Source organism: Semicossyphus pulcher, unplaced genomic scaffold, assembly GCF_022749685.1.
Source record: "Semicossyphus pulcher isolate SPU_LCO1_2020_fin unplaced genomic scaffold, fSemPul1.0.p SCAF_24, whole genome shotgun sequence".
NCBI lineage: Eukaryota > Metazoa > Chordata > Actinopteri > Labriformes > Labridae > Semicossyphus > Semicossyphus pulcher.
The window spans coordinates 8,403,600-8,427,073 of NW_027211698.1; the positions used below are offsets into that span (position 1 = coordinate 8,403,600).

The window sequence follows — 23,474 nt, forward strand, 5'->3', positions numbered from 1 at the left end:
GGTGGAAAAAAGTGACCTGCCTTAACTAAGGACTCAACATGACTTGACTTGAGACTTGGACCAAATGACTTGACACTTACTCGGGACTTGAGCAGAGACGACTTGGTCATTAACTTTGTCAGACCTAAACTCGTTCCACAGTCATTTGGTCTAATAAGTCCAATAAAACAGTGTTTGTGCTGCTTAGAGTAGTCGAGCCTTATCCACCTGGCTGACTGTTACAATACTTTCCGAAACGGACTTTAGAATCGGTGTTTAATAAGAGCGAGTCAGTCAGTGACTGTTTACCTTGGAGCGTGACCTACAATTTCTAAACCCCGAAATCTGGCCCTCTTTATAATCACAACTGTGCCAAATGTGCCGAACAAATAATGTCTACATTTTTGTCCCGGCTAGGAGACTCAAAACAGTCATTTAACGCGTAATTGATTAAGCTCAATGTGGGCTTTTGTACTATAGAGACATCAAGTACACTGACACATACAGCAATGATATTGTGGGCATTTTCTTCAGGCATTGTGACACTGTTGAGCATTATTTTCATTCACTTGGGTTGTTTGGCCTTGGAGATTTCGTTTGTAATGGAATAAAAACACTGTTCAGTTTCCCAATTGAAAGTAAATATACTGAATAAATAGCTGTAATATGTTTTGCCGCTCTTGCAGTTGGAACTATTGTTATAAGTCCTTGACAGCTTGTTTTTGGACAGCTCCCAATGATGTTTCTGGTGCTAGCTTAAATCCCATTATGCACTAATCATGACCTTATTAAGTCTCAGGGTCCATCAAATCATTTGTCCAAGTCAAAGCCTTGGAGAAATGCGGCTTAAATATTAGGAGCTTTATGGCTAACAGGCAAGCTAGCATCATAATGCTAATGTTTTATTTCTATATTATTTCCAGTTTGTCCGAGTTATTACATAATCCTCATTTAAAGCCACCACCTGTGTGAATACTACAGTCACGTTCGGCTTGTAAGGATGCAGAAGCATAGCAGGGCCTCCGCAAGTGAAATGTTTGCGCCGCGAGGTCATTGGCCTTCTCAGCAGCATAAACCGACAGGACACTTACCCTTAAACAAAACACTCTGACCCTGAGTTCCAACCACGCCAAATTCTGTTCAATAAGAGCACGTGAATCGCTACCAAGGTACACAGAGTGTCGTCCCACACGCAGGTGACAAGCTGCCACAACTACAACTGCATGTCAGGATACTGGACTTAAGTGAAGGAGGGCTGCTGCTTTAATTTAACTTAATAGCTCTGTTAGAGCCCATGATTAGTTTGAATCAATAAGTTTTCTCTTTTAAAGGGATCTTATAGGTGAGTTTATTTTTATTCAGACTCATAATAAGCGATTTCATGACTGTGTTGTCATAATCAAAGCTTCTTCAAATTTCTCCTCGAAAGCGACGACTGCTAAAAATAATAGATGCACTCTCTCAAGTGGGATTTAAGTTTGTCATAAACTCATTATTCTGAGTTTGGACAACTCAAATGCGGATTCTTTTTCGTTTTTCCCAGATGAGTCGACATGCCGAGTGGATCAGTGAAACTGCAAAGCATTAAAAAACTGGGACAGGAGAACCACAGCTATGAGTTTTCAGATGAAGGTAAGGAACCACTGTGTGGCTTTGTTTAACAGATCTGCTCCAAAAATATGGGGGATGGTATGTCATTTCATTTGAAGAAAACATTACGAATAGATGTTCATAAAAATTCTATTCCTGTGTTGCAGAACCAGCTGGCTCCTACATGTAAGTATAGAGTCGATGATTATCACAGGTTGAATTTAGTAATATGCTTTAGAAAATGACAAGTTTTTATGTTCTGCCAAGTCTGCATTACTGTGGTTGATGATGTTTAAACATCAATGGTTATCTGCAGCCATCAGCTAGCAAGAATGACTAAAATAGCATGTAAGAAAGAGGCATAAAAAAGGAAGCTGCCTGATTTCTAAGATGTTTAATGGTAGTACACACAACCCCATTCACCAGAAATGTAGTTGCTAGAAAGAGAGATCTATAATCTCTGTGGAGGTCAATGACCGTGGCCATGTGTACTTGGATGTACAGTATGTAGGCAGGCCTTTGTGCATTTAGCCATATTCTATATATATCAGAGAATACACTTCTCAGTAAGCATGAGTCATGATGATTTCATGCCTGAACTCATGCACCATGGTTGTGTTGTCTGTATTTGGTTGTGGTTTTTTTTGTTTTGGTTGAATTGTCTGTATTTGGATGTGTTCCTGTTTTTGGTTGAGTTGTCCGTATTTGATTGAGTTTCTGTGTTTGGTTGAGTTGTCTATATTTGGTTGTGTTTATGTATTTGGTTGTGTTTCTGTGTTTGGTTGAGTTGTCTGTATTTGGTTGTGTTCCTGTTTTTGGTTGAGTTGTCTATATTTGGTTGTGTTTATGTATTTGGTTGTGTTTCTGTGTTTGGTTGAGTTGTCTGTATTTGGTTGTGTTCCTGTTTTTGGTTGAGTTGTCTATATTTGGTTGTGTTTATGTATTTGGTTGTGTTTCTGTGTTTGGTTGAGTTGTCTGTATTTGGTTGTGTTCCTGTTTTTGGTTGAGTTGTCGGTATTTGGTTGTGTTTATGTATTTGGTTGAGTTGTCGGTATTTGGTTGTGTTTCTGTATTTGGTTGTGTTTCTGTATTTGACTGAGTTGTCTATATTTGGTTTTGTACCATTTCCACACTAACTGTAGCAATATGACTCATCCTGCTTTTATTCATGCATTCAATCCTAAGGCTTTTCGTAAGTATAGTATTTTTTACCCTTATTACAAAGGGTCACAGAGAGGTTAAACTGTGTAGCTCACAGTTTGTTGTGTTTCCATCCATGCAGGACAATGACAAATTCCAAGGACGATGAGAAGTAAGTAAAAGATAATAAAAGCTGTGGATACTTTGTGACATTCACCTCTTATAAAAACTGACTGGCCTTGTATTTCAAACAGAGGGAAGGGACAAGTGGAGCAACCAGCGATAAGAGTTGGCTTCTTTCAGCTGGTAAAATACTTTTCCAGTTTCATTTTTTACTATGTAACACTCACACTCTTCTTGGGTTTTACTTGTCGACCTAAACAAATGTGGTCTTTGTCTTTCATGTCTGTCCAGTTCCGTTTTGCCACATGCAACGAGGTGCTGATGATGGTGGTAGGGAGTGTGTGTGCGGTGCTGCACGGCTCGGCTCAGCCCCTCATGCTGCTGGTGTTCGGCCTGCTCACGGACACCTTCATCGAGTACGACATCGAGCTGAATGAGCTGGCGGACGACAGGAAGGAGTGTGTGAATAACACAATCCAGTGGAAGAGGAACTACACTGCAGGGTTCGACCAGAGCACGCAGAACCAGTCAGGCTGGGGCCTCATGAACAATGCAACATGGGAGATGCTGACACCGCTGAAGGGCAGGTCGTGTGGGTAAGTGGGCTGTGAGTAATGCGCGAGATGCGCTTTATTTAACATCAAACACAGTGTAAGATGAGAAAGTTCTCTGAGTGTTTTGTCGCCCTTACATTTGATTTATTCTCTGTATTTGTGCTTTCTCTCAGGATCCTCGACATTGAATATGAAATGACCCTATTTGCCTTCTACTATGTTGGAATTGCAGGTGCTGTATTCGTGCTCGGATACTTCCAGGTTCGTTTTATGAAGCCTTTCACCTAAAATTAGATCAATTGGTGGCATCCTTGCATCTACTTACAACCAAGTTGATTAGCATATAACAGTTTGATCCTATCAACTATGAAATTCTCCTCCTGCTGCCTGGATATTGTGCTTTCTGCAGTATAAAGCCTTTCTAAGCAATGTAGAAACAACACAGGCATACACGCTACAAACAACTGAACACCTTCTTAGCCATGAATAATTGTGAACCACAGCACTGTGACAGCTCTTGTAAAGGTCTTAAATTATAACATCTTGAATGCAGAAAGTGGCAAATATTAGTGTATTGGATCCCAGTGCTGCATTTAACACTATCTAACGTAACTTATGACTCTTTTTGTCTTATTAGATACATTAACAATGGTTCTCTGTGTATCAAACAACTGTCTTTCAAATACTATTGGATAACTTGTTCGCAGAGGATAATAACTCTTTTGAACAAGATAACTTGTTTGCAGACGATCATAACTTGTTCGCACAAGATAACGTGTTCGCAGAAGATAATAACTTGTTGGCAGAGGATAATAACTTGTTCGCACAAGATAACTTGTTCGCAGAAGATAACGTGTTCGCAGAAGATAATAACTTGTTAGCAGAGGACAATAACTTGTTAGCAGAGGATAATAACTTGTTTGCACAAGATAACGTGTTTGCAAAAGATAATAACTTGTTCGCAGAAGATCATAAGTTGTTCGCATAAGAAAACTTGTTCGCACAAGATAACTTGTTCGCAGAAGATAATAACTTGTTAGCAGAGAACAATAACTTGTTTGCAGAAGATAACGTGTTTGCAGAAGACAATAACTTGTTGGCAGAGGACAATAACCTGTTCACAGAGGACAATAACTTGTTAACAGAAGACAATAACTTGTTGGCAGAAGATAACTTGTTCACACAAGAAAATAAGTTGTTTAGATATAAACTTGTGCGCACAAAATAAAAGTAATCACCTTATGGGACTAAAAGGGGCTCCGTACAATTTTGAAAATTCCAACCGAGACTCCAATGACATCATTTTTTATCCATTAAGAAGATGTCAGGGTCATGATACCATCCTGCTGCCTCTCTTATATTTATATGTATTGATGAGCAAATCTGAGTATAACCTCTCTTTTAAACCGTATAGATATCCTTGTGGGTGACAGCAGCTGCCAGGCAGATCCAGCTCATCAGGAGGATGTACTTCAGTAAAGTGATGAGGATGGAGATCGGCTGGTTCGACTGCACCTCTGTAGGAGAGCTTAACACTCGCATGTCAGAGTGAGTGGACGGTGGTGACATCATTTCTGTTTATTGATGTATTTTGGTTTGATGTATTGGTGTGTATGTGTTACAGTGGTTATATCTGTATTACAGTGACATCAACAAGATCAATGACGCTACTGCGGATCAAGTTGCCATCTTTCTGCAGCGCTTCACCACCTTCGTGTGCGGTTTCTGCATCGGCTTTGTGAAAGGATGGAAGTTAACGCTCGTCATTGTTGCAGCAAGTCCACTGATCGGTATCGGAGCCGGTCTTATGGCTTTGGTGAGACCTGACTTATCCTGACTTGACTTGTTGACTACAATGTGGTTACTTGTTGACTTGAGTTCTCTTGACTTGTCTTGTTGACTTGACCTGTCTTTACTTGTTGACTTGACTTCTCTTGACTTGGCTTGTTGACTTGACCTGTCTTTACTTGTTGACTTGACTTCTCTTGACTTGGCTTGACACTTGACCTCTTCCGACCTTCCTTGTTGATTTAACTTTTCTTGACTTGTTTGCCTTTTTAACTTTACTCTTCCATTGATTTACTCTTGACTTGACTTCTCTTTACATATAGCTTGACTTGACCAGTTGAACTGACTCTAGACTTCTCTTCACTTAACATGTGAACGTGTGAACTTGACTTCTTCTGTCTTTTCTTGATGAGTTCACTTGACTTTACTTAGCTTGTCCTAAAGCTTCTTTACTTGTTTTAACTTCCTTGACTTGTTGACTTGACTTGTCTGTACTTGTTGTTTCTAGTTCTCTTGATTTGGATTGTCAGAAAATTCCCTGAGCTTAACATTTGGATGTGAATTGGTAACTCTTGAACTGACCCGACTTCCTTTGACTTGGCTTGTTGACGAGTCTGTGTTTACTTTTTTACCTAAGATTTCTTGACTTGGCTTTTTGAATTGGCCTCTCTTTAGTTGACGTGTTGACTTGACTACTTGACTTCTTCAGAAGCTACATGTTGAGATGACTCGACTTCTCTTTACTTGTCACCTGTATTTTACTCACCTTGTTTTTATGTGACTTTTCTTGACTTGACATGTTGGGTAGACTTGTCTATCCTTGTTGATTTGAGTTCTCCTTTTCCTAGCTTGACTTGATGACCTGACTTCTCTTGATTTGACATTGTGTAACATGTAACTTCGACCTCTTTTGACTTACTTATGACTTCTCATTACATGTTGGCTTGACTTGACTATTTGACTCAGCCTCTGCTGTACTTTACCTGGTTTTTCTGCACTTCTCCACCAACTTTTCCTCCCTCTGTTCTCCTCCTAGTTTGTGGCGAAGCTAACAGGGATGGAGCTGCAGGCCTACGCCAAAGCTGGAGCTGTAGCTGACGAGGTCCTCTCCTCCATCAGGACTGTGGCTGCTTTTGGTGGAGAGCTAAAAGAAGTGCAAAGGTAAAATGTGTAAAACACAAATTAAAGACTAACCTATCCTTTATTCTATCAATGTCGCTAAGGTAAGCTTCCCTTCCTCCTTCATGCAGGTATGACAGGAACTTGATCTCAGCACAGCGCTGGGGCATCAGGAAGGGTCTGATCATGGGCTTTTTCACTGGTTACATGTGGCTGATCATCTTCCTGTGCTACGGTCTGGCCTTCTGGTACGGCTCCAGTTTGGTGGTGGACGCTCAGGAGTACACACCAGGAACGCTGCTGCAGGTATCACACTTACCATATTGACAAAATATGACGGATTAGCATTGCAAATGGAAAAATCTGACCTTTTCCTATCCATGATATGCAGCCTTTCTTGCTAATATACTGACCTCTTCATTCCAGGTGTTCTTTGGTGTTCTGATCGCCGCTATGAATTTGGGGCAGGCATCCCCGTGTCTGGAGGCGTTTGCTGCCGGCCGTGGAGCTGCCACCATCATCTTTGAGACTATTGACAGAGTGAGGATGCTTTCTGTTGTAATTTATCAGGATGTTGATCCTTACAAGGCACTGCATCTTCACAGGAAACCATTACGTCTTATTGACAAGTCTCATTTTTCAAATGTGGCACTGTTAGGAGCCGGAGATTGATTGTTTATCTGAGGCTGGATATAAGCTTGACAGGGTCAAAGGCGATATCGAGTTTCACAACGTGACCTTCTACTACCCGTCCAGACCTGAAGTCAAGGTACTTTTATACTTCTAAATTCAATACCTTCTATAGCTGGGGTTTGAATTTGTAACTGGAGACAGATTTCTAGTGCCACTTTTGTATGAAGCCATTTCTCTTTAGATCCTGGACCAGCTCAGTGTTGCAGTGAAATCAGGGGAGACAACAGCTTTTGTGGGACCAAGTGGAGCTGGAAAGAGTACTGCTATTCAGCTAATCCAGCGCTTCTACGACCCTAAAGAGGGCATGGTAGGTTTGACAATTCAAATGTTCAAATTCCAAAATGAATTGCGTCCAATAAGTGGCGATATAGAACACACAATAACAATAACTAACCATGCATTACTGTATGTCGCTGTAGGGCAGACAACAGAGTGCAAATTCCATGAAAATCCAATTATGTTTGTTGGACAAGGCTTATTGATTCTAACCTTAAGGGGGCGCTCAATCTATGACTGAACATTGGCAAGTAGATGTGTTCAGGTTGGGACTCTTATCAAGTACGCCAAACATGTTATTTCCTTTAAGGGCCTCCGAGGAGTTCGTTCATACGCCAAAATAAAACCAAAATGGCCGACTTCCTGTTAGGATAACATCATGACAACAATAGACTTTTTTGAAGGTCTTGCCGTGATTTATATGTCCACCAATTTTCGTACATGTAGCTGAAACCTACAGTTGGGAATTTCTGAAAATGTCTAGTTAGTGTTATGGAGCAATTATGCCCGAGCCATGTCACATGTACGTTTCCACCACTTCTGATGAAGTTTTGTTCTTGAGTATATTTAGGCCCTCAAAGCTGCGATTTCCTTTCACAAAGAAGGAAGAATAATAGTGAATTCAATGGGGTCCTCGCACCTTTATTTAACCCCTGAGATTGAAAATTCCCTCGACACACTGTTGCTGCCTCCTCCTTCCTTTAAAGCTTTATTATAGTCGTTTTAAAAATAACCATCCCCCTAGGGTGATAGAAGCACATGATAATCTGTTCCATTATTCAGGCAATGGGTCCTAACAGCCTCATTTTTCTCTTTTACAGGAATTAGAGCTCTTTGCACACCTTGGTTTTTATTCATTTCTGCTTCTACAGAAGGACATAGTACAAGACTAACAGCCTTACCGTTTCAAACAAGCATTGTTGCAAAAAAGCACATTATAGCAGCATGGTGCTTTAATAGCACCATCCATCATTTGTAGCAAAACCAGCTGCTCTCTGTGCCCTCCATCTCAGGTGACCCTGGATGGTCATGATATCAGAGGGCTGAACATCCAATGGCTGCGCTCGCTGATAGGCATCGTGGAGCAGGAGCCCGTGCTGTTCGCCACTACCATCGCTGAGAATATTCGCTACGGGCGACCCGGCGTCTCCATGGAGGACATCACGGCTGCTGCGAAGGAAGCCAATGCCTACAACTTCATCATGGACCTGCCACAGGTGGAGTGACTCAGGATTTATATGCAAAAAAAGAACAGAAATGTAACCACTAATTTGTTGTTTTATATCTGGCAGAAATTCGACACCCTGGTGGGGGAGGGTGGAGGTCAGATGAGCGGAGGTCAGAAGCAGCGTATCGCCATCGCCCGAGCGCTGGTCAGGAATCCTCGCATCCTGCTGCTGGACATGGCGACCTCTGCCCTCGACAACGAGAGCGAGGCTGTTGTACAAGAAGCCTTAGATAAAGTGAGTCAGACTGTTCTGTGCGCCGAGTTAGCCTCTGTGTTCATCTTGGGTGTTTGAACATTTCTGGTTAAATTGTGTTGCCTGGAGGCGAAGCACTGAAAGGGAAGGTCCCCCTTAGCTCTTTTCAGCACAAGAAAGCAACATTAACAATGATTCTCTTTTTATGCCTTTGTTAAAGAAGACGATGACCTCACACTAATCACAGGGAAAAATCTCCTTTTACAGGCAACAAAGAGCACAAAATACTGTGAAACAAAACTGTAGCTGCGAGCCTAAGTTTCAAGAGTAGGGTAAATCTGATGATCTTAAAGTCCCCATAAAACAGCAACAATTTCACTTATTAGTGATTCATATTAAAAACTAGGCAGGGACTTGTCACTGATATAGATTGAAGATTGTAGCGTCCAAGAGTGCTGGAGTTGGTTACCTGCCCAAAACCACCACCCCCTCAACAAAATCAAGCACATCATTTCAAAAACACTCCATCACAAACGTGGTGGTACGTCTTTATTATGTCTAATATATAAAGACGGACATATACATTTGAGATGGACATTGGATGGCAAAATAATACAAAAGATGCTAAGTTAGTAGCGACCCCGAGTGCGAGATGAGTCATCGTTTTTTTTCACTGTTGAGCTAGATACTAGCGAACATGTGACAATAAATGCAAGACAAAAAAACATGATCTCATTGGAAATTTAACGTCAATACTTCGGATGTGTGAAGAATAAATTCAGGGATGGTCCAATACCATTTTCCTTCATTTACCGATTCCGACACCTACACTTGGCCTACACCAAGTAAACCTACAAGAATGATTAACCAAAATATTATTGGTGTAAAAATGCTAATTGCTGACATTTTGCTAGCTTGAATCACCATTACAGTCTAAGCTAGTATTGTGCTGCTGTTGCTTGTTATTGTCACATGACAAGTTACCTGAAACCTGTGGATTTTTTGGTAAGGCTAATGAATCATGGTATCAGATTGGTGCGTTGACTAGCATACTCGCCGATACCTTATTTAAGGCAGTATCGGAGGCCGATATCAATACTGGTATCAATATTGGAACACCGCTAGACCAAATCTTAGTTATTATCAGTCGCTATATCCCGAAAGTCAGGATCATTAAGCTGTCGATGTTCTAACTTCCTTGCAGACATGATGCGCCAACATACATTTGATTTTGTCGTAGGTACGCATGGGCCGCACCACCATCTCCATCGCTCACCGGCTGTCCACAATAAAGAACGCAGATGTGATCGTTGGATACGAACACGGCCGAGCTGTGGAGAGAGGCAAACACAACGAACTGCTGGAGAGGAAGGGGGTCTACTTCACTCTGGTCACCCTGCAGAGCCAAGGGGACAAGGCTCTGAACGAGAAGGCTCGCCAAAGTAGGCCCAAATAAATCTCAGAAAGATATCGACTCACATATAGAAACTTATGTAAAGATAAACTGATCGTAAACCCCACCGTTTGCTGGCTCTCTTTCATCAGTGGCTAACAAGGAAGAGGAGGCAGAGAAGCGGAGTCTATCCAGAGCAGGCAGCTACCGTGCCAGCTTGAGGTATTACACAAACACACTCTCCATCACCCCGTGCCCTTTATCATTCTCTCGTTGGCTTACTTGTATAATATCTATTTGCATGGTCCTGACTGTGCATCTAAATAGGATTATTACTGTTGTAACTCTCCGGCTGAAATTGAGCAGTGTCACGGCTGAAACTGGTACCTTCATTTACTTAATTACCCTTTTACATTTAGTCCAACATTTGGAGCATTTAGCTGACACTATCATCCAGAGCCACTTACAAATGGTGTGAGAGCAGAGGAGGCTTAAGGTCCTCTATCAGCACCATAACAAGCGCCGAGTAATTAAAGCAAGAAGAGCAGGAGGAACAACACAGCCATTTAGCTCTTTTATATTCATGTGTATGAAGAGATAATGGCGACTATTTTCCAACCTGTAAGTTCATTATTGTCGCAGATCCTCAATCCGCCAGCGGTCCCGATCTCAGCTCTCCAATCTGATCCCGGAATCCTCTGTTTCCATCGCCGGAGAACTCGGCCCCAGAGCCTACGCTGTGTCACAGGCAGACAAATCCGAGGTGTGTGTGCAGGGGAGTGTTTGCAACCAATTTTCTGTGTGGGTGGTTGAAGCAGGTCAACAATAATTACATACTGTTGAAGCGTAAAGCCCACTTGTTTAAATTTCCTGGCAAAGCCTTTGTTTTCTTCTATCCTCAGATTGTACACACGAACAATAGCTTGTACTGTATGTGCTTTTGTATGTGTACATTTCCAGAACGCCATCCCAGAGGAAGAGGAAGATGAACTTGTAGAGCCCGCTCCAGTTGCCAGGATCCTGAAGTACAACACACCTGAGTGGCCCTATATGCTTTTTGGATCGTTTGGAGCTGCCGTAAACGGAGGGGTGAACCCCGTCTACTCACTACTGTTCAGTCAAATCTTGGCGGTGAGGAAGTTTCTGGAAACCGAAATCATTCAACTAGCTGGTTAATAATATAGCATGCTAGCTGACAGGTCACTTAATGTTGTTTATAACGAAAGCTAATTATGTGCTATAAGTCTCTTAGTTGAAACGTCAATTCAGAAGTCTGGAAAAATGTCAAAGGATTTGTACACGGTGTGTTAGTATCTAGTTTCATCTTGTAGAGCTACAAAAAAATGCTAATTTAGGCTATTTAAATGACATGACTACAAGGCTATCTGTGGTTGTAACCCCCCAGGAATTATGTGTAAAAAAACTCCCAAGTGAATATGACAAGCGGTGTTCCATAACATGCAAGCTAACTGGGAACATGCTAGCTCTTGTCTGTCTTTGAGCTAGCTAGCTTACTAACTAAGCTAGTAAGCACTTAAGTTTGAGTGGTAACAGCCAGTAAATTCTCACAGTTATGTAAGAGAAGTATTTCTACCGTTGTCTTATAACTGCCTTAAAACCAGGCTTCTTTTTAGAAGCATTTTTTTACTCTGAAAGATGGGGTTAAATAAAAGAGCACTGCGCAACACAGCTATTAAGCTACGCTAGGTTCCTACATTTTGGATTCTCTGCATTTCCTCAAAGCTCAAATTTACATGTTGAGGTTCACCAAAGTTAAACTTACAATATTTACTGGTATAGAGTATGCCCTTTTTTCTATACCAACAAAAACTGTGCTACAAGTATCCTAGTGCCAATTCAGAAATATGGAAAGATCTCAAAATTTAAAGGATTTCTACATGTCTGTTAGTATCTGGTTTCACTTTGTAGAGCTACAAATTAGTCAAATAGATAAAATTGCTAATATAGGCTATTTAAATGATATAACTACAAGGCTAGCAGTGGTCTTAACCGTCTTGAAACATGTATTAAAAAACCCTCCAACCACCAAAGTTAATATTGTATTACAAGCAGTGTTCCAAAACATGCTAGCTAACTGGGAACATGCTAGCTCTTGTTAATCCTTGAGCTAGCTAGCTTATTAACAGTGGTAACGGATTATATATTATTCACTCAGTTATGCAATTTTACTCCGAAAAATGGGGTTAAATAAAAGAGCACTGCAAAACACAGCTATTAAGCTACGTTAGCCTCCTCCACTTTGGATTCTCTGGCTCTGCATTCCCTCATATCTCAAATTTGTATGTCAAGGTACAGTTGGTAACAAACAAAAACTGTCCTGCCTTCAGTATAACCCTTAAAAAAGACCTTATATTAACATAATTATTCAACATATAGGTGCTTTAATAGTCATAGTGAACTCAGTGCTATAATTACATACAACAAGCTGCCCTACAAAGGGGGTATAGAGAATTATAATGACGATTATTAATAATCCTCCATATTCTAAGTAAGTTAATCAACTGGATAATCACTGTATTGTGTGATTTTTCCCTCCTGCTGTTTAAATGTATGCACATTATTAATGTAGCAGCATGATATTAACATGTTTTTTTATACGGGCGTTTGTGTGTGTTTCTGTGTGTGTGTGTAGACTTTCTCAGTAACTGATCCCGTGGCTCAGAGGAAGGAGATTGATAGTATCTGCCTGTTCTTTGTCATGGTTGGCGTCGTCTCTTTCTTCACTCAGATGCTGCAGGTAGAGTATCAGTCTGCTTTAGCAAGACTGATTGCTTTAGTGCTTCTGCCTTCACCCCCTGCTTGTGTTCAAGGTTAGCGCAAAGTCACAATGAGACCGCCCTTATTTGGAAAATTCTTCAGATGTCTTGTATCCTGCAGAGCGGAGTTCTGACCCCCTTGTGAAAGACACTATTTTTTAAGTTTAGGATCACTGTGGTGGTGTTTTGGATGAAATAAAAACCTGTGTGTTTGTCTTCAGGGTTATGCCTTCTCAAAGTCTGGAGAGCTGCTGACCCGCAGGTTGCGGCGGCTCGGCTTCCACGCCATGCTGGGCCAGGAGATCGGCTGGTTTGATGATCACAGGAACAGCCCCGGAGCTCTGACCACACGTCTGGCTACTGACGCCTCACAAGTTCAAGGAGTAAGTAACAGCCTCATTATAAAAGATTCTGATTTTTTAAAATGCAGTTAATCTTCTCTGCTTGTTACGAATCACACACACCTGAAAGCTGATCTTTCGTATCATCCGTGTCACCGTCTCTGTCTATCTCTCTTTTGCGTCTGTCTCACTCTTTCTTTTGACAGGACTGAAAAAAAGGTGTCATTAAATACACAAACACAGTAACAGTATTACAAATAAATAAATGGAAATGGGAAATTTTTTTTATAATCATGTGTTGGAAAAAATCCAGAAGATTAACAAGGAAAGGGTCAGGAAATACAAAATGGTTAGCTTGAGCTAACCCACTAGCTAGCTTGATGGTTCTGCGCTCAAGTCAGTAACTGGCAGGATGAATAATCATAGTAAAACTACTTTCACACAAAATTAGGAAACTAGCCTACAATTAACACGATTTACAGTTTTGATTGTGTTCTGGGAAATTACCAACTCGCCACATGCAACGGCAGACGCTCTTTGCTAAGCTAGCTACCATTAGCAGGAGTTTAGGCTAGCTTTTGTCTCCATCATTGCCGGCCTTTAATTCAAGATCTCAGTTCAGTAAAAAAAATGAGATTTAGCTTTAGCTAAGACTTGCTGTGGCTAACTCATGAGCTATCTTTAATCTGATATCATAATCATTTGGTAAATTTGATTTGGATTGAGTTGAATCCATGTGGAAAATTAGCATTCGCTTGTCTTCCCATAAGGCCACAGGCTCGCAGATCGGCATGATTGTCAACTCACTGACCAACATCGGCGTGGCCATCATCATGTCCTTCTACTTCAGCTGGAAGCTCACGCTGCTCATCCTGTGCTTCCTGCCGTTCCTCGCTCTGTCTGGCGGGTTCCAGGCTAAGATGCTAACAGGGTTCGCTAAGGAGGACAAGCTAGCAATGGAGGCTGCTGGACGGGTCAGATACTGTTGTGTATAACTTCACCAAAGACTTTTTATGAGTCACAACTGCAACACTGTGATACTGAGTGACAAGTCAAAATCAAGCCATAGCCCCGATAAAATTTCAGGTGGAGGGTGACATAGATGATTTGTCTTCTGACAGCAGATAAGAGACAGTCTATTTTAGGCTCCAGGTTTCAGTCTCTTCTCATCACAGAAGAATAGCTCTACAGCCCTGCAGCTGAACTCTCGGTACAATAGCATTTTATTAGCTGCTTCTATACTTTGGCAAGTTCCAAAGCTAACAAGGTCAGGCTCAACTCTGTCTGGGGCCTCCCATGCTTCAAATGCAGTTACAGTACTGACACACGCAGCTGATAAAACCTAAAGCCAGTGCAGCAGTGAGAGCAGGGAAGTTTAAAATCAAAGAAAAAGTGTTTAAAAGTCAATTTACTGTGAACTTCCTTTACGCTATCTTAATTATCCTGATGCAGTAAACCCCACCCATCCAAATAAAGTGGATTAGATGAAAGTGTAATGATCCCTATGGGGGGAAATTGGCTCACTGCAGCAGCATAAAATAGGATATAGATAAGAACAGATTTATCTTGATCTTATTCTCCTTTTCACTTTAGGAAAAAAACAGAAGATTAAGGAGACCTTATGCTTGTTTTTTTACTGTTTGAATTTTATCCGCAGATTTCTGGCGAGGCACTGAACAACATCCGCACCATCGCAGGTCTGGGGAAAGAGAGGAGTTTCGTGGACATGTACAACGCCCAGCTGGAGGCTCCGTACAAAGCGGCGCTGAAGAAGGCGAATGTGTACGGAGCCTGCTACGGTTTCGCCCAGTGCATCATCTTCTTGACCAACTCAGCCTCCTACAGGTTTGGAGGTTACCTGGTGCGACAGGAGGGGCTCCATTTCAGCTTGGTTTTCAGGTGAGAGAAGGGTATTACGTTTGGTGTTCACCATATAACATGGTGGCTATTTTCTCTGACATGACACGGGGTGGGATAACAAAGTGATAGTATTGTACGGGGGAATCCTACAAATTGTTACACTTCACTGCTTAACAGTTAATCAACAATTGTAAAGAGGGACAACATATTGGATATTAGCTAATGGGTTAGGTAGCAGCTTGCTTTAGCATTCAACTTAAAGTTCAAGTGCCTTTTACTTCCAGTCTTCAAAGAAATGTGTTAAAGATGTGCGCTGACATTTTAAAATCATTTACACCTTTTCTTTTGTATTTTGTAAGATTAGCAGCGCTAATGTCAGCTAAAAAGTGGTCGAATGCTAACGTTAGCCGACGTCTAACTGTATGTAATTTTGGGTATCTTTTTTTTTAAATAAAACAACATATTAGATATTAGCTAATGTTGGTCAACAGCTAGCTTTAGTATTCAACTAAAAGTTCAAGTTTCGTTACTTCAAGTCTTAAAAAAAATAGAAGAATAATTTACACCTTTTGGATTTTATTTTGTAACAGCAAGCGGTAGTGTTAGCTAACAGTTAGTGTAATGCTAACGTTAGCTGTCGTCTAACCACGTAATTTTGGTTTCTTTTTTTTTCTTAAATAAAAAAATATTAGATATTAGAGAAAGTTGGTCAACAGCTAGCTTTAGCATTCAACTTCAGCCAAAAGTAGTGGAATGCTAACAATAGCTGTCGTCTAACTGTACATAATTTTGGTATCTTTTTTAAAAGTAAAACAACATATTAGATGTTAGCTAATCTTTGTCAACAGCTTAAGCATTTAATTTGTTCAAGTGCTTTTTACTTCCAGTCTTATGTTAATGTGTTAAAACATGTGTCAAAGATGTGCGCTGACATTTTACGATGACTTTTCCTATTGTAAATTTGTAACATTAGCAAGCAGTAATGTTAGCTAAGTGGAAAAAGTGGTGGAATGCTAACGTTAGCTGTCGTCTAACTATTTTGTTAAATGATGTGTCCTTGAAATATGGCCTAATGTTTCACTGAATGTTAAATATACATTATCTTTTCAGTTGTGGATCAATTAGCGTTGAAATGCTAATTGATCTTTTTTAAGGCATTTTAGCCTCTAACCCTGCTGTTTACATCTGAAATGACTTCGAGGCCACACCACTTTCTATAAGTAGTTTTATACAAAACACATAACTCTAATATAGACAGGCACAGAGTGTAAATACACATAAAGCTATCAATAGTTTAAATAACTGGGTTCACAAATATTTTAGAGACTTAAAAATACAAGAAATACATTGTACTGGGAGAAGGAAAAAGGACTCTAAAGAGCCAGTCGGGGTAAAAAGTGATTGATTAGTTGGGTTACCTTACCCGTGTTTCTCTTACAGGGTGATCTCTGCCATCGTCACCAGCGGCACGGCCCTCGGCCGAGCTTCCTCTTACACACCAGACTACGCCAAAGCCAAGATCTCAGCAGCTCGCTTCTTCCAGCTGCTGGACCGTGTGCCTCAGATCAGCGTCTACAGCGATAAGGGAGATAAATGGGTATGAGAGCATATGTTATGCTACGTGTTATGTGCTCTGAAGCCAGATTGCACGCCGAGTGTAAAATATGAGCTCTGCCTGCATACTAAACTCAGAGGGGGATCCAGATGAAAAGTCTGATTTGGTATTCCTTTATTGCTTTGCTTGTTAATTTTAGATCAGTCATGAAAGAGATGTGTAGATGGAAGGAGAAGACAAGGAGGGATTTTAGTCCTTTAATCACATCCAATAGAAAGACAAAGACCAATAAAATAAAAGTGTACAGAGCTCTTTAAAAGATGTGAAATATTTTGAACGAGCATTAATGAAACTCTTTGCTACCTCACTTATCTTTTGTAGACAGGAGGTGGCATCATATCACCCCAACACACCGACTCTAACCTTTGCTCCCTCTGCTGTGTTGTCAGGAAAACTTCCAGGGGAACATTGACTTCATTGACTGTAACTTCACCTACCCCACCAGGCCAGACATCCAGGTCCTGAACGGGCTGAATGTGTCGGTGAAGCCCGGCCAGACGCTGGCCTTCGTGGGCAGCAGTGGCTGCGGGAAGAGCACCAGCGTGCAGCTGCTGGAGAGGTTTTATGATCCGGACCAGGGCAGAGTGGTGAGTAGGACACACAGCTAAACACTGTGTTCTTTGAATCTAAACTATGATTAAAGGACTAAAGTGTATTTTTCGACACTTCTTAAAGGGCCACTCAACTCTTTTTTTTTTTTTACCCATAAGGTTAAGTTCATTAATTATGAGTTATAGAAAGCCAGCGGTGCTTTAGGGAACCGTCCAAAACTAGAAAAAAAGCCCTGAGGATGTACATGGGTTATGTAAGCTTGGATTTAAGCCGTTTTGAGACATGCTAGGCACTAACAGTATGTTAATTGACCTCTGCTGCTTTAATTTTCACTTTTTATTAAAAAAATCCACTGAAATACATAATTTAATAGCCATTAAAACACTTTTAGAACAAGTCTCAAACTTTTACTTTTAAGGACTAATTTTATAACACGGCACTGCTACTTTACTTTCTGTAAAATCTGGAATATAAATGGCAGCTTATGGAGGTATCCCAGAGGAAAAAAAGGTTTTATATTGCTATTTATCAGTAAAAATGTTTAACAAGGTATTGCAACACTATTTCAATGTACTTTCATTTTACACAAATTATAGCCTACTGTCTGTTTCGCAACCCTGCTAACTGACGGTGCGGTAGTTGAGCTCAGCCTGCGGTGACGTTGATTGTTGTGAGGGTGGCGGTTGCACTTGTGATCATGACAGCGCATGTCTGTGACGAAGCTTTCGCTAGATTATAGCGCCATCATCTGGGTAATACTGTAACACATTAAAATACATCTCTCTGCATTTTATACTGGTATATTGGTCGCACTGGTTTAAAGGACGCAGCCCACTTTTTAGATGACATTTTTTTTATTAAAGTTCGTCTTATACACCAAATTGTACGGTACATTTAGATTAACACATGACAACTTATGTTTGGAAAAGGGGTCACTCATAGTGATAAATCATGCTACGCTAAATGCTCACAGTTAGCAGCTAGCTTGTAAACACAGTGGAACGTTTGGCAGCTAAAGAGCCACAAGGTGGTGGAAACCAAAATCAGAGCTAAAAGAGCTTTAATCAAAGGTTCCTACATATCTGTGTAAATAGGCTAATGCATTAGCTTAATCACCTAAAGCTAATAATGTTACAGTGTTTTGGTTACAGTTTGTTTCCGCTGCCTTCAAGAGGCCAAAGAGAGTTGGTTTTTGTAGGTTTAAGTGAAGGACGGAAACTAGAGTACTAGTTTACGTGCGAATAAGAGGTCTGACGGTACAAACAGCCAACATTACATCGCTACAGCAGATGTTGACCTTTATCGAAATGTCAGACATCTCATTCTGAAGAGTATCGTCTGCTTCCTGTTCAGACTCTGATGAGACCCAGTTGTACCTTGAGTGTCATTGTACAAAGTAAAATCTGTCATTTGTCAAAGTCAAAGAATAATTGGGGGACATTCGGCGTACTCGGTGATTGAAGTATTTCTTACTCTCACATCACGTCACTTCATTCATCAACCGGACATTTATGCTGACTTTGTGCTTTATTTTAAAGAAGGGGCACTCAGTCCACGATGGAGGTTTGTCTCCGTGCCAGGACGGATCCCTGCCAAGATTCAAATGGCCTTAATTGAGTTGGAAGTGGTTTGGAAACACGAAGTCCTGATTCTCTGTCTGAGATTTAAAAAGGACAGAATCACCTCTGAATACTTAGGAGGGAATTAGAGCAGAGATGGCATTATGATAGCTCATTAAGTGGATTGTATTTCCACTCTTTGATTATTATATTGCTTTCTTCTAATGGTCCATTGTTTCCTGCAGCTGATCGATGGCCACGACTCGACGGGCGTCAACGTGCCCTTCCTGCGCTCCAAGATCGGCATCGTGTCCCAGGAGCCCATCCTGTTCGACTGCAGCATCGGCGAGAACATCAAGTACGGGGACAACATGCGGGAGATCAGCATGAATGAGGTCATCTTGGCCTCCAAGAAGGCCCAGCTCCACGACTTTGTGATGTCGCTCCCCGAGGTACTGCGGGCGCTTTGTGTGTGCGGTGTGTTTGGCAGAGCGAGGTTTACTTTGTGTTGTGAAAACAGGTTGGCGACAGGAAGTCAGACAGGAAAAAGGTAAACACATGTTAAAAGGGAGCGGACAAACACGGACACAGATCATGAGCAGAACAAGGGCACAATGAATGGCAGTGGGAGGCTGGTAAACACACACACACACACACACACACACACACACACACACACTAACACATTGGATTTGATGAGGGACAGGTGTGCCTTAATCTGTGAATGAGAAACAGGTGTGTGTGGAGCCTCACACAGTGTGTTATCTGACCACTAGGTGTCCCCACTGTGTCAACAGTGTTGGTTGATCAGGCAGGGGACACCAGCTGATCACATTCACTAGTTTGTACAGGTTATAAGAAGATTTTAACACCCTGACCGCCTACCTCAGACCCTTATTGGTCCATTTTCTGCATGCTTGGAGGAATAAAGGGAGATACATCTAAGTGAAATTAATTACATGTGTTGTGTTTTGTGTTTTTGATTATAGCTTTTATTTAAAGCTCCTGTGAGGAGTTTTTTGCTGGTTATGAAACAGACTGAAATTAATTCTGATGACTCTATATGACCTACAAAAGCAAACCAGACCATCAGCGATGAGATTTATTATTTCTGTATCGTTATTTTTAATGCCTGAAACTTCTGGCGGGGGGGAGGGGTCAAACGAAGCGATTAAATGCACGCTTGTGAAAGAAAGCAGGATGAAATTTTTAGTTAAAAACCACTTCAGCATGTACAGGACAAAATCAGCAAAGAGATAAGAGGTACGGCTTTGTCCACAGGGGGCGCCAAAAGCAACACAAAGTGAAAGTTCCTCACAGCAGCTTTAAGCTTTTTGAGTAGTTCTCGCTTTTTGCCGAGCAAACTTGATGCAATTATTTAATTAAAACAAAATTACAACAGAACACATAATAGTAAAAATAAAACTTGCCCTCTGGTGGTCAAACTCTGTAAAGGAGACAATTTTTCTTTAAAACCTTAATGGCATTTCTGTATTGAAATGTCTTGTTAGTAATCTGCAAACATATACGCTAGACACTGGTCAAAAAACCCACCAACACTCGGCTTTTTTGCTTAGTGGGAAAGTTGACAATCGGCATCGATGGGAACACAAAACGTGTGTCGACACACTAATCTCCGCCCCCTTTCCGGCACGATACTATGCTCCGCCGGTAACTTCTGCGACTCCTTGTCATCTCAGCTACAAATTCCGCCCGTCTCCGACGAGCAGCGTTCGAATATTGCTCCAAATTTGTCGGCGCCGAGTTTGATACACAGACTGAATGAGTGATAGATACCACACAGTAACATCTTCACTGTTTACTAACCCTGTTTAGGCGCGTTTGTGACGTCAGACGGTGACGCAGCAGAAAAGAGAGTATACTTCACTTGCAATGGGAAAAGAGACAATCGGCATCTATAAGCAGGTCTTCCCGGGTCTAAAAAACCCACGTCATACAGAAATCTGTAAAAAGCGAATATGGGTCATTTATCAGTTTGGCTGATGTCCTCTGGACTGTCTCTTACTTTAACAGCTCTGGAAAAAAATGAAGAGACCACTCCAAATTTTCCTTAAATCAGTATCTCTCTCTACGTGTCATGGCCAGCTCAATCCAGATCTGAACCCCCTTTGAAAACCTCCTGAACGTGATCAAGAGGAAGATGGACGGTCACAAGCCGTCCAAACAAAGCCCAGCTGGTGGAGAGCACGCCAAGATGCATGAAAGCTGTGATTAAAAAACAGTTTTATTCCACCAAATTCCTGAGTTAAAAAACTGAGTTGTTTAAACATGAACTTGTTTTGTTTGCATTAATCGAGATCTGACAAACATCTTTTTTTGCGTCTTTATGTTTTTTCCGGAGCTGTATCTTCGACAGATTTTAGGAGCGTCTCTTAAGTTGGGCTGTTAGGAGCTGTTTGAACTTGTGAAGTTTTCTAGACATCAAGTGTTGGAGGAAGGATACGAAAAGTTCAGAGATAGACAGAGACAAATGTGTCCTTGTGACATTTTGTTACTGCAGTTTATTGTTTCCCCAAAGGGCAATAAATCCAGGTAAAGGCCTTAATATCCTCTCGTAGAAGAATGATTAGGATTTCTGAGCTCCAGAACAAGATGTGAATGTCTGCAGATCTCACTCACCTTTCTTCCTGCCTCAGAAATACGACACCAACGTCGGCGCCCAGGGTTCCCAGCTGTCTCGCGGTCAGAAGCAGCGCATCGCCATCGCCCGAGCGATCATACGTGACCCCAAGATCCTTCTCCTGGACGAGGCGACCTCCGCCCTGGACACGGAGAGCGAGAAGGTACGCTTCATTAAACTCTGATCAGCGGCGCCGTCGCCCGCTGAACCCTCACCATCATCATCGCCATCACAGCTGCTTGATATTCTGCGGGCACAGAGAGCAAGCAGAGCAGGCAGTTAATTATTATTATCATTAACATCATTATCATTCATCATTTCTATTATTATCACAGTTCACACTAACCCTCCAGTAGAGCCTCTTAAAGATGAATCTGGTCTGTAGCTCAAATGTGTGAACCACGCTGAGGAGCAGAGAGGCCTCCGCGGCGCTGATCCACCGGAGCGTTCTAATGATAGTAATCAACGCGTGATTGTCAAATTGCTATAATTGTGATGCTCGTGTGGGAGAGCTGATGATGCCTCCCGCCTGTGTGTGTGTGTTCGGCTGCGAGCGCGGCTTCATGTGTGCGTTTGTTTTACGACAGACGGTGCAAGAGGCCCTGGACAAAGCCAGAGAGGGCCGCACCTGCATCGTCATCGCCCACCGCCTGTCCACCATCCAGAACTCTGACATCATCGCGGTCATGTCCAGAGGGTTTCTGATGGAGAAGGGAACGCACGACCAGCTCATGGCCCTGAAGGGAGCCTACTACAAGCTGGTTACCACGGGAGCGCCAATCAGCTAACTGCTCAGGGAACAAAGCAGCCAATTAGGGAGGCAGCCAAGGGAAACGAATGTGAGGAGTGTTATTGCTGTACATGGAGACATGCCAGGAGTGGAAGAACAGCGTACTTTATACTACAAAGTATGTACTGAAAGTATTCAAAGAAGTTAGTTACAGTATTTATTTTTGGGAAGAGATCCTGATTTTGGGTGTATTTTTTTACCCACAATTCAACACTGCGCCAAACCAGTTCTTAGTGAGCGGCAATGTGTTTGATGCAGCCGTAATACTTTTTATAAGTCATGTCCAAATATCGTGCAGATGTGAGAGAACCACTTACTTTTATCACTCACCTGTACTGTTATTGTAATATAGATTAAAAAGAAAAATCCATTATTTTACAAAATAATCATTTAGGCTGAATGATTTGCTTTCTTTAAGGAATTGTTCAACATTTGTGTTTGTACGCTAGGTATGAAGCAAAAGCTAGCAGACGGTTAGCTTAGCTAAAAGACTGGAAGCAAGGGGGAAACGGCTAGCTTGGCTTTTTACCAAAGACTACAGAGCTCGCACACAAACCAAAAGCGCACAGTTTGATTCTGAAACTAGCTAAGCTAATCCCCTGCTAGCTTTATTTGTAGCGCACAGGCATGAGAGCGGTATCAGTAGCTCATCTAACTATCGTAAAGAAGGCCAATATCATTATGTAGATTTGTTACAAAGAAATCATGTTATGTGTGTAAAGACTAGTATTATATAATTAAGTGTAATTCCTATTAACTGTGTTCCTCCTCTCAGCTCCTGAATGTGTGCTTGTTTTTTTACTGTTTAATCTGAGCTTGTAATGCTGTATGGAGGGTCCTATTTTTTACTCTTTGTGTGAAATTGAAATAAAACTATCAAAGTGTCTGAACTTGATTACTCAGTAAAGTGTGGTTCACACTGTCGTTTTCAGTGTGTTTAAAAAGGCCCTGTCTACCCTCACAGGTGTTTTCAATAGAGCTAATTAGACCTCTGCTCGTGTTGGAGGTGGGCGGAGCTTCGCTGGTGATTGTCTCAGGCCTCTGTGGACCAATGAGATTAATGAAGGTGTGTCCACGCCCACGCAGCCAGAAGGCTTTTTAATCAGCCAGTTAAGTGAAATCACCTGCGTGGCCGTCCTATGGGGCTACTTTAAAGCTCTAACTCGTGATGCGTTCAAGGACACTTGACAGCTGACTGCTAGAGCACAGTGTAGTCGTGTTGTTGGAAAACACATTCAGTAGAGGAACAATAAACAAACATTA

At 41.6% G+C, this 23,474-nt stretch overlaps 1 protein-coding gene across 1 annotated transcript; it reads left to right on the forward strand.

Annotated features, from left to right (window-relative positions):
- The first annotated feature begins 1,532 nt into the window (after positions 1-1,532).
- Positions 1,533-22,976, forward strand: LOC138603682 (bile salt export pump-like). Its single transcript, XM_069675563.1, has 28 exons — positions 1,533-1,611; positions 1,737-1,755; positions 2,852-2,881; positions 2,964-3,015; positions 3,124-3,428; positions 3,560-3,647; positions 4,801-4,934; positions 5,031-5,202; positions 6,211-6,335; positions 6,425-6,599; positions 6,720-6,833; positions 6,952-7,062; positions 7,168-7,293; positions 8,276-8,479; positions 8,555-8,725; positions 9,924-10,125; positions 10,229-10,298; positions 10,719-10,839; positions 11,037-11,207; positions 12,730-12,834; positions 13,075-13,236; positions 13,965-14,168; positions 14,852-15,093; positions 16,495-16,651; positions 17,059-17,256; positions 19,026-19,232; positions 21,438-21,584; positions 22,009-22,976. Exons 1-28 carry the CDS (start codon positions 1,533-1,535, stop codon positions 22,207-22,209), a joined length of 4,092 nt encoding a protein of 1,363 aa, XP_069531664.1. The 3' UTR covers positions 22,210-22,976.
- Positions 22,977-23,474: the final 498 nt, after the last annotated feature.

Bases quoted from the DNA above. Each gene is read 5' to 3' on its own strand.
- LOC138603682 (XM_069675563.1), top strand. From the start codon at position 1,533: ATGCCGAGTGGATCAGTGAAACTGCAAAGCATTAAAAAACTGGGACAG. The intron at 10,126-10,228 runs GTAGGCCCAAAT...CTCTTTCATCAG, and splicing joins GAACGAGAAGGCTCGCCAAA to TGGCTAACAAGGAAGAGGAG. The intron at 19,233-21,437 runs GTACTGCGGGCG...TTCCTGCCTCAG, and splicing joins TTGTGATGTCGCTCCCCGAG to AAATACGACACCAACGTCGG.